The sequence below is a fragment of the Ochlerotatus camptorhynchus genome, unplaced genomic scaffold, assembly GCF_037179485.1.
Source record: "Ochlerotatus camptorhynchus isolate MF236.1 unplaced genomic scaffold, CSIRO-AGI_Acam_v1.1 ptg000078l, whole genome shotgun sequence".
Lineage (NCBI taxonomy): Eukaryota > Metazoa > Arthropoda > Insecta > Diptera > Culicidae > Ochlerotatus > Ochlerotatus camptorhynchus.
Window position 1 is genome coordinate 62259 of NW_027040568.1, and position 12830 is coordinate 75088.

Below are 12830 nucleotides of genomic sequence, written 5' to 3' on the forward strand. Positions count from 1 at the left end.
AAAAGTCTGTTAGTTTCAAAATATAGGTCTGTATTTGTCTGTACACTATGGAAAAAATTGCCACATTGCTGATTACGTATTTCTCATATGTATTTTGGCTATAAAATTGTTCACCACACACTAAACTGAATAAGTAAGCATTTTTGTACTTAAAAACCCGAATTTATCCACCTATGGTGTGATCAGACCCTTCTTACTTATTCAAGTTTATTTATTTTATTGTCATTATCAGTGACCAAGCCCCCCACCCCCGTGTCATCCAGTGACGCTACGCCACTGCCTGGGGGTACCCGGAATATATCCGGGTGTAGTCTATTTGGTGAGGCTACCAATCACCTTATCATCGTATTTTAATGTGATTTAATGGGTTTTAATTCAATTCATATTCAAGCAACTTCCCCGGGGTACCCGGAACATGTCCAAGTGTGTCCAATGTGGTCTGGAACACTTAACACGACTTGCATTGATCTTATTTTTGAATTCTGTAGTAATTTGATGTGTCGCATGATGGTTTTAATACGTTTTCCGTTAAATCCAGCGTGAAGGCCCATATTCACCGGATCTTATTCCGGCCATATCTCTGGAACCGGTTCACCGATTCCAAAACCGTTCAATAGCGTTCAATGGGACCTATCATTTGGCGCCAAGTTTGTCCAAATCGGTTGAGCGGTTGCTGAGAAACGTGAGCGCATTCATTTCGTTACATACACACACACATACACACATACACACATACACACACACACACAGACATGTTCCGATCTCGTCGAGCTGAGTCGAATGGTATATGACTGCTTTCTAACACCTCGATGGGTCTGGGTTCAATCCCAGCCGAGGTCGGTGGGATTTTTCTGAGGCATAAAAATCTCTGGTAGGGAAGGGAAGTAAAGCCGTTGGTCCCGGCCCATGGGTGCGATATCCTACGCAAGTGTGGAAGCTGCCTTCCTTGCACATTCGATTGCCGTCAATGGATGGCAATCGATGTCCGTCGGTGATTGGCACTAGATTGCGGAACAGAGACCGACGTTAAATAAAGGAAAGAAGAAGAAGAAGAAAAATGTAATCAAATTGAGGAAAACCGAGGAAGTTTGCACGTATTAATTTAATTTTTAAATAAAGGTGTAGCAATATTTTTACCAATGCAATAACATTTCTGATCGTAAAATTTACCTCATTCATTTTTTTGTTTTTTAGAACTGAACTTCGTTTCACCTTTCGCTTTGCACGGATTTTTCGATAGTGGAACATGAAACGCTGTCCAGACTGGAGAGTTATAACATGTTATAACGATTGTCAAATAATTGCAACATAGAGACCACCATCAAGATAGCGCTATAACATGTTATAACTCTGTAGTCTGAACGTACTATTAACATTGGTTTGTGGGTATCTGTTAGTAGACCTTTGCCTGCTACATCTGATTGCTGTGAAATCTCCATCACAATTTACTGCGGAAATGTTCATGAATAATGAACATTTAGGCTGTGTTCCATTAAGAGAATTTTCACTTAATTTGACACATTGAAAATAAATGATAATGTTAGAATATCCCTCTGTCGTTGATCTTCCAATTTTCAATAAGAATTTTTTTCAAAATTTATTATTGGTTTGTCAAAAATAACTATGGTACAATAGCAGGATTATTTGAGAATTTTCCACCTGTCAATTTTAAGTGCAAATTCACCAAATGGACAAGTGCACCGATGAATTTGAGTTCACTCACTCGAGAAAAAGTGACACAAGCTGCGGGCAATGTTTACTAATCATGAACACAAAATGTTCATTATTCATTATTCATGAACATTTAGTGTTCATGATTAGTAAACATTGCCCGCAGTTTGTGTCACTTTTTCTCGAGTGGGTGAACTCAAATCCATCGGTGCACTCGTCCATAGAACACAGCTTTATACCCCGGACAGACTATGGCTTATATCATGTAATATAGGCTGTCTTGCCATGAGCATTCATACATCTAGTTTTCGCTGGAAATCCTATGTATGAGTGCTCATTGCAAGACAGCCTATATTACATGATATAAGCCATAGTCTGTCCGGGGTATTAGTGTTCATGATTAGTAAACATTGCCCGCAGCTTGTGTTACTTTTTCCTCGACTTTTTCTCGAGTGAATGAATTCAAATCCATCCTTGCACTCGTCTATTTGTGGGCTAAGTTACAAATACCATAGTTAGGAATACTATTTTGCAGAAAACACTTATTTTCAGTATAACCTCTATAACTACGCTTAATACCCCGTTCACATTACAGCGTATATTACGTGATATACGCTGTCTTGTAATGAGCACTCATACATCTAGTTTGCACTGGAAATCCTATGTATGAGTGCTCATTGCAAGACAGCCTATTTACGTGATATATGCTGTAATGTGAACGGGATATAAACAAAGAAGAATACTAAGATGAAACTGTCTGAAGAAAAACATTCTATTTTAGTGTCCTCTTTCACGGTCCCTTTCATCCAATGAATACCCCCCGTATGCAAGGTAATTTTTTGGTTTTGCTGCCCCCTCGGCCGTTAATTCTACCATGATTTCAGTTTAGTTGACTATAAATATAAACAAATTTAATACCATTCTGTCAAAACTACTATGCTAACTCAAACGGCATAGTAGTGTTGATAGTAGTTTTGATAGAAAAAATAGTAAAATTAAATGAATTTCGTTTCTGCACAATTCTATTTATTTATTTATTTGTCGTCAATCAGTGTAGACCGTTTTACAATAGTGCTGTTGCCTTAAATGCTATTTTAAAACATACGTTTTATTTGAAATTGTCAGTAAATGTAGACTGCATATACAAATATCTAAAAAATAAAAATTGTTTTAAACTTAACGAGATGAAATCCTAGCAGTTAGTGTTCTCCTTACTGTATGTTTAGACATCGTTAGATCTATATGCTCACAATAATTATTATAAACTCTCATCATTCTATTAATTGGTCCATTTTTACCATAATTCGTTCTGTGAGGTGACAGTTGAAATACATACACAAATTTAATCTTGCTAATATTTTTTTTCTGAATTTACGCGTTGTGAGATAATATCATTGACAAAGGAAATCATGGAAATTTCTCTTCGTTTCTTAAGTGTTTCAATGTTTATCAACATGCAACGGGACTCATAAGAAGGAAGGGGAAAAGAGGTCCAGCCTAGTTTCCTAAGAGCAAATAACAAAAACTGTTTTTGAACTGATTCCATACGATTTATATAAGTTTCATGGTATGGAGCCTAAACCACACTGCAATATTCGAGAATTGATCTCACGTAAGCTATATAGTGTTTTGATGGTAGGTATATGGGTCTTTAAAATGATAACTAAATCTTTTTTTGAATCCCAACATATTATTTGCTTTGTGAATTGTGGTATTCACATGATCTACAAATGTCAACTTCGAGTCAAGAATTACTCATAAGTCCCTAATTTTATCGCAGAAAAAAGTACCCAAAATTAAGTTATTTTCACTCATCTCGGCACTATAGTGCAGGAACCCAAAAGTAGGTAAAGCGGGTCAAAGTACTTGTGTGCAGTTCGTATGGAATTTTCCACTGGCTTTTTAACCAAAAGTAAGTTAGTTGTACCCAATAGTAGGTAAATATGATTATACTCAACGTTGGGTTCCCACACTTTACTACCCCTGTTGGGTGGTTTTGCTCCTCTGTTTTTGACAACATTAGAAGGAGAAAAGGAGACAAACTAGTCAAAAGTAGGTAAAAGTGAACTGGTCGTTGGGTACTTTTTTCTTACCGTGTACAACCAGCTGGTTTCCTAGAGTACATGTAAAATCTAGAGTAGTGTGTTTTCTGGAATATGATATAATATTGCATTTTTTAACATTAATATCCAGCAGACTTTTAACGCACCAATTGTAGAAAACATCAATTTCATTTTTAAAATGTAGCAAATCATTATTGTTAAAGATTTCCATGTACACTAAAAGAAAATGTGTGGTATTAATTACCATATGGAGGGGTTAAATTAAGCGCAAGGCACCTATGTTTTTTTTCTGATAATATAAATTGCTTACATTGACCACGAGCATAGTAAATTGTACCATTTTGCAAAAAATTGTATGGCGTAGTAGTTTTAACCATATATTTTACCGTGCAGTATTTTTAACCATTCAGAAGGGCAAATGCAATAGTACTTTCCACTATCAATATTTTTCCACTGAGAATACATGTAATCATCTGTTTCTTTGGTTAATAGTAGTACTAACCATATTGTATTGTGTTTGTACCATGCTGACTACGTTTTTTTTACCATGGTTTCTTCCATTCTATTTTTGGTGAATTAAAACGTCATGTTTTTGTTACATTGTTTATTTGCGTATTTATACAAAAAGTTTCTTAAGTCTAATGAACTTTCTTAATCCTACATTATATACATGTATCGGTGGTCCATCAAATTGATCCACAATCAGAATCTGAAATTCTGGGACGCTATCAAAAATTTCAAACGATGCAAAATGGTACGAATAGTCTCCTACTTCCCATGTCTGGCATGCTATAAATAACTGATCGTTGTAAGCAAGCAAGTCTTTAATTTCAAATAATTTGACACTTCGCACGTTATTTTCAGATTTTGTAACAAAATGACCAATTTTGTAACAAAATGACCAATTTTGTATTCTGTGCCTTTGTACGATATTTCTCTACAGGCATGGAAAAAAGTAGATGGCAAGTTTACTGGTGATTTTATTGAAGTGTAGTATGGCAATTCCGAAACATTCAAACGTATAGCGTTCTTAAATGAAATGTGTTGTTCAGACTAGAGTCGGTGTATAATGAGTCACGCCAAGAGAAAAACAGTTGAACTTGCATCACGGTTTTCGAAACATTCCAATTCTTTTCACTTGGCAACAGAGGACTTCTACAACAACTTCAAATGACTTCTAGCGAGAGAAAAAATATTGCGGCTGTAGTAAATCATTATATCAGTGATTTTGACAAATAATCTGAACAAAAAATAGTAGAAATTCTCATTACTAATCATTACCGAGCGTATCCCATGACAATTTAACGCTCACTGCGTGTTTATGCTCATTTTTTCGATTATATTTTATATTATATTGCAATACCTTTCGTGGATCTTTCATAGCATCGTAATGTTTATTTACTTTGCACGATAGGTAGCCGGTTTGACAGTTCAATAGGTAGACTTGGCTTCACTCTTGGCGTGACTCATTATACACCGACTCTAGTTCAGACCAGTTTTTCATATTCTGCATGAAGAAGAGATTAGCTTTAATACATAAAGTCAAGCATATATTTCGGCGTGATGTTATGTTTCGACAGTACTGTTTGAATAACTGATGCATAGCCTCGAACCGAAAACTCCAAGTATATCTAGGAGGTCCTACTTTCTTGATTACTTCGATGTAATGTTATAGTATATGATATTTTGGTTTCAAGGTCGTGTTAAATAGCTTCTGATATAGTGTATGGTGATATTTAATTTGCTCTGCTAATACATCCAACATCTCAAAATCATAGCTTGGAAATGTAACCATATCAGCCAATTCTACTAATGACAACATAAAATTCCAGACTCTATCATTTTGTGGAACTAAATCTCCAAATATTAAAGGGAAATAGCGAACAAGGAGCATCATTTCTCTAGCAGTAATTTTAAATGATGATGATTTTAGTTGATGTTTAGTAATAGCCTTAAAAGTATTTCGTTTCTCAGTGTTCCCGTAATTGAACATTTTTAAACGATAATTAATTAAATCCAAAGAAATTTTTAGCGTTAGAATCATATAATCAAAAACAAAGGAAAGGTCGTAGGCGCAGATACCATGAGAATAAAAATCATGCATCACATCAACTATAGCAAACTCTCCAGCATGGTAGTTCTGTAATCTATTAAAACCACATGCTTCTTTAATTCCCGTATCTTTACAACTTTTAGTTAAATCTTTTTTATACGTTTCCTTTGTTCGATTCAAATTTGAGTTTAATTTGATGGATTTCTGACAATCGTACTTATTTAGGCTGCAAAATCGGCAGTAGAAAAGGGCACTGAATGACGTTACGTATCCCATCAACATGTTGATACCTAAATTATCTCCCAGAATTCCCATCAGCACAAAATAGACCCTTACTACACGATTTTCTACGTTCAAATTCACGCCATTTTGTTCAAGATCAATTAAAACATTAATTAGTTCAACCAAAGCCTCTGATGGTCCTCGTTCTAGAATGTCGGACGCTTTTATAAATCCTGCGATGAATATGCAACTCAAACGTGACAGATAATGAGAAGGAATAGTCGGAAAACTGTAGTAAAGTCCACATACTTTGTGTGTTCCCGAATGAGCACCAATTGCGTCGTTCATTTCTGCTTCATCAGAAAATAAAAAATATGGAATAACTATTTGATTGGCGTACATTGGTTTTACTGTTTGCCACAGGGTGCCATTAATAACATTTGATATCTCATCGTTCTGTTCTAATCTGGTCATATTCTGCATTGTTTCCTTAAAAATTGTTCCAGTTTCAAAAAACGTTTTGATTTGAAATTTGATAGGTGTAAGACACCCTTTCGATACAATATTGGAGTCATTGTCCTTAAAAGTTATAACTTGAGGAGCCTGTCTAAGATTCAAATGTTGAAGCTGACTATTGAATCTTTGCTCAGTGCATATGAAATTAAATGGATCACGGATGTCGTTGACTAAATCTAGATACTGTGGATCATCGGGTATACATGCTATTTTGCATAGAGTGTTAATGATTGGCATAACAATATGTTCAGTAATATTATGCTGTAATTCAATTACATCTTTCCTGCTCAAATTTTTCTTACTGTATAAATTCATAGTAAAGCTTAGAAAATCTTCTCTTAACCTACTTCTTATATCTAAAATGTCTTCTTCTCTACAACTAGCTTTCTCAAGTTTTTCGATACTGCTACCCGCATCATTGAATGTATCTTCAGTTGTTTCTCTTTGAAAACAACGTTCCTCTGGAATCGTGCTGGATTCGTTGTTATGGATTTCCTCGTGTGTTTCAATTGGTGTGCTGGGGCTTTCAAATAAGGCAGAATGTCGAAATTTGACATGCCGTTTGAACCGGTAGATATCCTTGAACTGAGCGGCTGGTTTGCATGCTGTACACTTGAAATTAGAAATGGAAGGAGCCCCATGCTCTATCCGAATGTGGTGTAATAGGATATTGAGTGCGGGAAACGAGTTACGGCACAAATGACAATCCATTATCTCCAGTTTCCAGATAGGCGATCAATTGTAGAAGTTGATTGTTTTTCGATTTTCTTTTGTAGTCGATATTGTAAAAGAATCTGGTCACGAAGCACCAGAATAACTCACAGCTCTCAGGAAATTGGTAGTTCAGCACGTACTTCAGCTTAACAATGACATCCAGGCAACGAAGAAACGTTGGAAGTTTGTACTCAATTTTTCCTGTCACAACGTAGAATCCTTCAATTTCGTCGAAACTTCCAACAATGAAGATACGAGGTGGGAGTTGAAGTTTTGCTGTCTCAAACTCTTGACGTAGTGAACGCCACTCACTTAAGTATTCCTCGTGGGTTGCGCATATACAACAGACATCAGTTTGCGCCTGCAATATTGTGGGTAATTTACGTGTGGAAGTCCGTGTTGGTTTGATGAGTGCTTGGAATACCATACATACGATGAAATCCCGGCCGTCTATAATGAAACAATATTATTAGTTATTTTCGTCCTATGTACGTTGCTAAGTTACTTCATACCTGTGGTGGATATAGTTGGTGTGAAATAATAATATTAAAATAAATATATAAAAACTTGAGAGTTGTGTCAAGTAATGATACACTCCATTTGAGTTGAACTAAATTAACGTGAAGCATGACAGATGTGAGGTGAAATACTGGCAAAGCAAGCAGTGCTAGATAAACGAGGAGAAAATACGGAGGGTATAAATATGAGCTATCTAAGCTCGTTGACGACATTCTTGTAACTAACTTTGGCGGATTCGTCCAGCGCAGTTAGTAATTGTCTTGAAAAATCGTCTTTGATGTCGTTGTTTCGAACGTAGTCAAGGAATTTTTGTGAAAAAAAATCCCAGTTGTTGAATAACTTATCTGGATTACCAAACAGTTCAGCAAAATCCGAATCGATCTGTAGACATATAATAAGACGAGGTATACTATCTCGCGAATACAACACATATTTGTTATGAGACAGGTAACAAAATAATGTAATTTAAAACTGGTGCAGTATAATTTTCCTTACCAACAAGTACCCAGTATCGTCCAGGATTCTTGGCCACTCGCTAAGCACACCACCTTTGTCGACATCAATCTCATTTAAAATTGATCGCAGTCGCAATGAAATTGTTTCTTTCCACTTGTGTTGAACTTCTTCTGCTGGGGCAGAATTGTTACGAAGCCAGTTTTTTACTGAAGTAAGCTTTTCGATTTCTGTAATTTAAAATATCAAGTGTTTAAGATTTTGCTGATATCACTAAAATCTTTTAAACCCGAAACAAACATGTGAAATGGGAAATTGGCATTTGAAGCGGATGTCTACATGTGGCTCCTTGGCCCTTTTCACTTGCTTGTCGAGAAATATGGTTTACTTACCATCGTGAGAAAGTTTTAGAGCTACCGATTTTGCATAAAAAAACGTTGTTTCCTTGTCACTTGATGATCTGGATTGGACGAACTTCTTCTTGTTACGATTGTGGAAGCGGTCATAAATTAAACCAGTAGGGTGTTCCTTATGTACCTTCACGTCTCTGGGATTAAAGTACGTTTCCTGCACGAAAGATGAAAAAACGTATAAGAAGTGTGTTGAAATGGTTGGAGCAACGAAGTTAATTTACGATTAGCTCGTTTGGAAATCTTTCCGCAATTAGTTGAGCAAATTTTGACATATCCGGAAGAGGAAAATATAAGTCGTTGGCTATATAATAGTCGACGACCGTATGGGCTAAGTATTTCCGGTGAGCAGCATCGAGCTTCTTATTCTGTAAAAAATGTTTCACGACAATTTTTCCTTTTTCGTTCCGCTTGAGGATCTCATCCAGTAACGCAGCTGTCACGGAGGTGGGAAGCAATCGATGCTTGAGTGGATTCTGTTTGCATAGCACCGTAGCTGGAGGAGCTGTAACTTCGGTCGGAATAGAATTGATGGTTTTCGATGTTGTTGCTGTATGATATAGAACACTTTCCGGCCACGAAACTAATTTTTGCCGCAGTGCATATTTGTGGCCAATCCATCTCGCTACGGAAAAAATATCATCCAAGGCTCTGTCTTCCACTAGCTTGAGATATTGGACACAAATTCCATGCTCTAAATTAAGATTTTGCACATTCAATATAGTATTATTTGTTCACACATACTCATACTTACGGACAAGGATAGCATAAATGGCCGGATCAAGTTTCCATTCAGAAATGATTTCTTCCAGTTCCGGAATGTGATCTCTTTCTGCAAAGAAAAAAAAAAGCATCGCGGATATCCCAATCGGAAACGTTTTAGATTAACGCTTTACCGTCAATATTGTTTGGGTCATCCAGTCTGTCATCCACGATAATACTTATTTCCTCGATCGGATTATCATTTATCATTATGAAACACTTTTAATTTTCCACAAAAACAAGCAAAACTGAAAAAAATCTCAACCACGCGCGGAGCTCTTCGGAATAAATTTGATGCTATCAAAATGGCGAAGTGCAAGTTTTCGATGTACACTGAAAATTACTATGCAGATGGTAATCCTAACGTAAAATGTAGTTGGTAAAAAATTGTCGGTGACATGTTTTTATTTTAACTGCGTGTATGGTAAAAATGAGATGTTGGATGAAAATTGTGCATCCACTATGTTTAAATAATGTTGTTGAAGTTACCATATCAATAGAAATTTGACCATAATAATTTATTTGTGAGGACTACAAAAAATGCTGAAATCTACTATGACATTTTTGCTATTAGCTTAAGATTTTCTACTATAATACGATTATAATAACAGTATGGTCAGTGGATTTTACCATTATATGGCATGGTAGAAATAAACGCTGGATTTAAGATCAATTTACTACATAATTAATTTCAGTGTACAGTTTCATATCGTCAGCATATATAAGCACATTTAAGCGATTCAACACAAACTTCACGTCATCCACAAATAAAATAAATAATAAAGGTCCTAAATGAGATCCCTGTGGAACTCCCGAGGTAACATTAACTGGCGAGGACATTTTTTCTTTAAAGTGGACCATCTGTATTCTTTCTGTCAAGTATGATCCAATTCATTTTAAAAGTATATTTGTCATACCTAAACGTTTTAATTTGAAAAGAAGTAAGGGAATATCTGGGAGTATTTTTTTTTTTCCTCTCTTTGGCGCAGACCTTTCGGTCCATTTCAGCCAAGTCTTGTTTTTGCATTCTGACAGCTTTAGTTGTCATTTACGTGAATTAATTGACGATCGAAAGAAATTTGAAAAATCTCTTATTTCAGTAGCGGGAATAGTATGTTGCTCAGCAAAGTTAAGTTTGTAAATATTCTTGTTTATCGCGCGATTTTATTTCAAACATGGACCTTTATCTCCCTTATAAATTCAGCTATCTGTTTAATTTGATCAATATTATTTTCAGCCAGGATAGGAGTAATATCAGTACATTGAATCAAGATTGGATATTTTTGTCTTATTGCTTGAAAATTGGTGCAATGGTGTAAGACGTGTGGTAGGTTTTCTGTGACATCACACTTTTCACATTTATCTGAATTAATCAACCTCCAACTGTATAGTCTGTCTTTGGTAGCAGTATGTCCTGTTCTAATCCTAGAAAGGATTATCGTCAGTTCTGTTGGTAAGTTCATGTTTTTGTACCATGGTTCTGATGTAGCATTTTGCTTTATTAGGAAGTGATATTTTCCTTTATCTTTTGATATGTTTTTGTAATCCTGATTCCATAAACAGTATGTTTCATTTTTTAAGCTTAATTGTAAGTCTCCTTTCGTTAAGTTTAGATCTTCTATTTTGGATCTATTTGCACCTAATTTTGCTGCTAAGTCAGCCCTATCGTTCCCTAAAAGTCCAATATGCCCCGGAATCCACTGAATTGTAATTTTTTCCTGTAGCGAGTTAATTTTATTAAATATTTTAAATACCAGGTAGTTTTCTTTTGAAGGTATATTTTTTAGTAACTCTGTAGCACTTTTTGAATCTGTAAATATAACTACCTTTTTATATTCTTTTCAATAATATAATCTATAGCTTTGAGTATTGCTGTTAGTTCTGCATTCATGATTGAAAATTGACATTTTAATCTTCCACTATATGAGGTTTTTTCTTGACTATCATAAAATCCATATCCCGTTCTTTCCTTCAACTTAGAGCCATCTGTGTATATATGATAGTATTGTAAATATTGTGATCTAATCAAATCAAGAACTATTTGTTTCTGAGTTCTGGTAGAGAGATTTTTTTTCTTAAGATTTTTAATCTCTGACCTAATTGTTAAATGAAAAGTTGATTCAAAAGAAGTAGGTTTCGCTAATTGTAATAAATGAAAATTATTTATGCTTGCCGTTCTTTCTAAGAAAGAGCTGTGTTTAGGTATATAATCAGAAAGTATGAATTTATAAAGAAAAGGTACTATTGGGCTATTTTCGTAGTAAATGTTTTTAGTAATTTCCTTAAAAGCTAAATATTCTGCTCTTGATTTTAGTGGTAGTTCGCCTGTTTCTGCTAGGATTACTTGATTTGGGGTGGATTTTAAATATCTCATAGCTGTTTTAATATATAGATGATGCACTGTTTCTAGTTTGGCGAATGTCGTTTTTGAAGTTCCTGCTGAAATGGTTATTCCGTAATCTAGATGAGGTTGTACTATAGCCTTGGCTATTCTGAGAGCTGTTTCTGGGTGTGCTCCATTTTTTCTTTTTGCTATCATTTTTAGAATATTAAGTTTCCGTTTTGCTTTTGATGCAGTTAATTCAATGTGTTTATTATAGTTTAGTTTATGGTCTATGTAAATTCCTAAAAAATATGAAATGGTTTTATTTCTAAAGGATGATTATTAATTGAAATATTTGTGGAAGGATGAAATTTATGAGTAAAGATTACTGTGGCACATTTATCTGGATTGATTACCATTTCTAGATCATTAAGAAATGAGACTGCTTGTATTAGGAACTCGTTCATTATTTCAGTTGCTTGTGTTAATGTTTTTGCTATAGCTATTGCTGTGAAATCATCTGCAAATTGAAAAAAAATTCTATCGCTTTTTGAAAGGCTATGTAAACCCATTGTATAAATATTGAAAAGGACTGGAGATAATGGACATCCTTGCGGTAGACCTCTATTAGCTAATCTTGTTATTTTAGTTCCATTTGCTATTTCTAATGTAATTTTCCTTTTTTTTAAGGTATTGGTAAATCCAATTACTTATTGCAGGAGGTGTATTAATGTTATCTAATATAACTAGTAGTTTTTCAATATTTACGTTATCGAACGCTTTAGATAAATCTAAAAATGTAGCTATTACTACTTCTCCTTCCCTCTTAGCTTGTTTAATATGTGATATTAATGCATTGACACAGTTGATTGCAGATGTTTTTTGTTTGAATCCGAAAGAATAACTTGGTAAAAGACGATGTAATTCCAAGTATTCTGTTAAATGTTTTTTAACTATAAAATTAATGAGCTTTAATAAAACACAAAGCATGGCTATTGGTCTATAGGAATTGGCAATCATTGGATTTTTATTTTGTTTTAGTAATGGTATTATTTTTATTTCCCTCCAATCGTCTGGAATTAAACCTGTATTAAAAACTGTATTCAAAATTTCTATTATTTTGC

At 34.8% G+C, this 12830-nt stretch overlaps 1 protein-coding gene across 1 annotated transcript; it reads right to left on the reverse strand.

Annotated features, from left to right (window-relative positions):
• Nucleotides 1-7213: 7213 nt before the first annotated feature.
• Nucleotides 7214-9637, reverse strand: LOC135697871 (uncharacterized). Its single transcript, XM_065217733.1, has 7 exons — nucleotides 9518-9637; nucleotides 9376-9453; nucleotides 8846-9315; nucleotides 8604-8778; nucleotides 8254-8441; nucleotides 7980-8139; nucleotides 7214-7689 (listed from the first exon to the last, which is right to left on the reverse strand). The coding sequence occupies exons 1-7, from the start codon at nucleotides 9591-9593 to the stop codon at nucleotides 7214-7216; spliced, it is 1623 nt and encodes a 540-aa protein (XP_065073805.1). The 5' UTR covers nucleotides 9594-9637.
• Between the last annotated feature and the right edge of the window lie 3193 nt (nucleotides 9638-12830).

Bases quoted from the DNA above. Each gene is read 5' to 3' on its own strand.
- LOC135697871 (XM_065217733.1), bottom strand. From the start codon at position 9,593: ATGATAAATGATAATCCGATCGAGGAAATAAGTATTATCGTGGATGAC. The intron at 9,316-9,375 runs GTAAGTATGAGT...ATCTTAATTTAG, and splicing joins CATTTATGCTATCCTTGTCC to AGCATGGAATTTGTGTCCAA. The intron at 8,442-8,603 runs GTAAGTAAACCA...TTTAAATTACAG, and splicing joins TCTAAAACTTTCTCACGATG to AAATCGAAAAGCTTACTTCA.